At 37.9% G+C, this 2,398-nt stretch overlaps 1 protein-coding gene across 1 annotated transcript in view; it reads left to right on the forward strand.

Annotated features, from left to right (window-relative positions):
• Positions 1-180: 180 nt before the first annotated feature.
• Positions 181-2,398, forward strand: part of gns (glucosamine (N-acetyl)-6-sulfatase) — a 14,692-nt gene continuing 12,474 nt past the window's right edge. Inside the window, 1 exon segment of the mRNA XM_015404757.1 lies at positions 181-498. Coding sequence (XP_015260243.1) covers positions 336-498 — 163 coding nt within the window. The 5' untranslated portion in view covers positions 181-335.

The raw sequence follows: 2,398 nt of genomic DNA on the forward strand, positions 1-2,398 counted from the left end.
TCTGTTGCCTTGCAATAGTTAAGTTTATATTATATGTGATCTTCTAATTTTTGTTTTAAGTAAAAAAGAAAAGTGGTGATTCCTGCTTAAAAAAAAAAAAAAAAAACCCAATGCCACTCCCAATATGGCGGACCGCGGTCAGCTGATTGGGACTTCCGTCGCTGGACGGTAGCACCTGTCACGTGACCGGTAAACTGGGAAGGGTTTCATGTCAGTGGAGCAGGAGGGATGTGAACTGTTAGTTTTATCCTCTGGACACATTTTCCTTCTTTTCTCAGTCGCGACTCTTTCTCTTCAGGCGACCAGCTTCGGCATTTTCCGGCTCATTTCGGAAAATGGCGTCAAACGGCTGTTTTTTTAGGAGCTTGTTGAGTTTGTTCATCTGCGTCACTCTGCGGAGCGAGCAAAGCAGCGGCTTGTTTGGAGATTTCAACCGGAGACCAAACATCGTTTTAATCCTCACCGATGACCTGGACATCACTATGGGCGGCTTGGTCGGTGCTTTCCCGTTAATATCAACCGATATTTGATGTTTAACATTAATATCAACCGATATTTGATGTTTAACATTAATATCAACCGATATTTGATGTTTAGCATTAATATCAACCGATATTTGATGTTTAACATTAATATCAACCGATATTTGATGTTTAACATTAATATCAACCGATATTTGATCTGTGTTTGTTAGTTATGCCTGATCTGTTCATAATGAAGCTCACATTCCTGCTTTAAGTCATCATTTAGGGTCTAATTAGGGAGCAGAGGGCAGTGTCTGTGATGAAGGGAAATTCAACATTTAGGAGAAAAATAATGACTTTTAGAACAAAATATCAGTCCTTAATATGTTTGATGTAATTTCAAAGAATTACAAAGAACTTCATTCTGTTTTGTTTTTTGTTTAATGTTTCTCCAAATTATACACACGTGTTAATATAGAAATTATTAGTGCCAAAATATAATTTTCTACACATAACTGAAAAATAATTTCAGCCTTAACTGCAGGAAGTCAAAAAGGTCCTATCAAATGATTTATTTCACAGCGATTCCGTTTTCCAAGCAATTACGGTTGAAATTCCCAAAAAAAGTAAAAAAAACAAAAAAAAAAACAATCCACTGCAGGGGCGGAGATAGATGGGGGGCCAGGGGTGGCCGTGGCCACCCTTATCCAATCATTGGCCACGCCTACCATTTTTTCCCCTCTAAAGGGCTGGTTATCCTCCCGCAGCAGTGTGTCGCAGTTATGATGCAGACATTTTTGATTTATGCTAAATATTGAATTATTGTTATTCCACAGGAATTCCAAGAGAAATGTTGACCTGGTTGAATAGGCGAAAAAAAAAAGAGTTAAAAACAATCCACTGGACTTTGTTTCCAAGTTTGAAGAGGTTTCTCTTCCCATCCAGGAAACTTTTTCTATTCAATATCGCCTAATCAGCCACCCAGCAATTCCCTCTAACGACCCCCTTTCAGAGACATGGACAGGTATGGGACATTGCAGGCTAACAAAAGAAGCCAAATGACCCCCATTCCAAAGGGGCCCCTTTGTCTGTTCCAATTAGCATGTTTTCTAAACTAAAACCAGGCTTTGTTGGGCTGCTGGATAAAACTCAACACTATTTTCTGACATTTTGAATTGAAAAAGTTTCCTGGATGGAAGAGAAACATCTTCAAACTTGGAAACAAAGTCCAGTGGATTGTTTTTAACCTGGTTTTGGAACGACAATGACCTGGATGGCTGAGAATCTTCAGCATATTACAGTTGAAAGGACAGAGTCTGTTTTTGCTGTGTTAAAGTTCTATAGTTTTTTCCTGCGTAACATGCAGGTCTGCAGTGGCCTGATGAGGAACCATTATTGCTTTCAGGTATGTTGGACGTCTGAAAGTAGGATGGTAGCTCTCAAGGACTGGACTTGGGAACCTCTGATTTCTATTCGCTAAAATGTAAGAGTTTAAAAATCAACTTAAAATTAAAAGGTTAACATTTATTCCCAACTATAGACTTTAATGTATAAAGAAATAGCGGAAACTTCTCAGATCAACACTGATCAGTTTTCTTTAACTAAAACCATGATGCTGTTCATTCTTATATAAAAGAAGACGGTTCAGTCAAAGCATTTCCACTGGATTGCTAATCCAAATGTTTACTAAATCAAGTTTAACTTTATGATTATTTGTGGTTCCCCATCCTGTGGTTCCTCTCTGGTTCCCAGATCTGTATTTTTGAAGGTATTTTAATTAAGAGGGGCCGACATCTGCTCTGTTATTTTAAAAGTTCATTGTTGCAACATGGGGCTAATATCTGTCCCTTCACTTATGTTAAAGGGTTTATGTTTTTAATAACAGTTCTCTGCTTCCTGTTTTTTCGAATGTGTTTACAAAATTCTTTATTTCT

Source organism: Cyprinodon variegatus, unplaced genomic scaffold (genome assembly GCF_000732505.1).
Source record: "Cyprinodon variegatus isolate N-32 unplaced genomic scaffold, C_variegatus-1.0 Scaffold1851, whole genome shotgun sequence".
In the NCBI taxonomy this organism is placed as follows: Eukaryota; Metazoa; Chordata; class Actinopteri; order Cyprinodontiformes; family Cyprinodontidae; genus Cyprinodon; species Cyprinodon variegatus.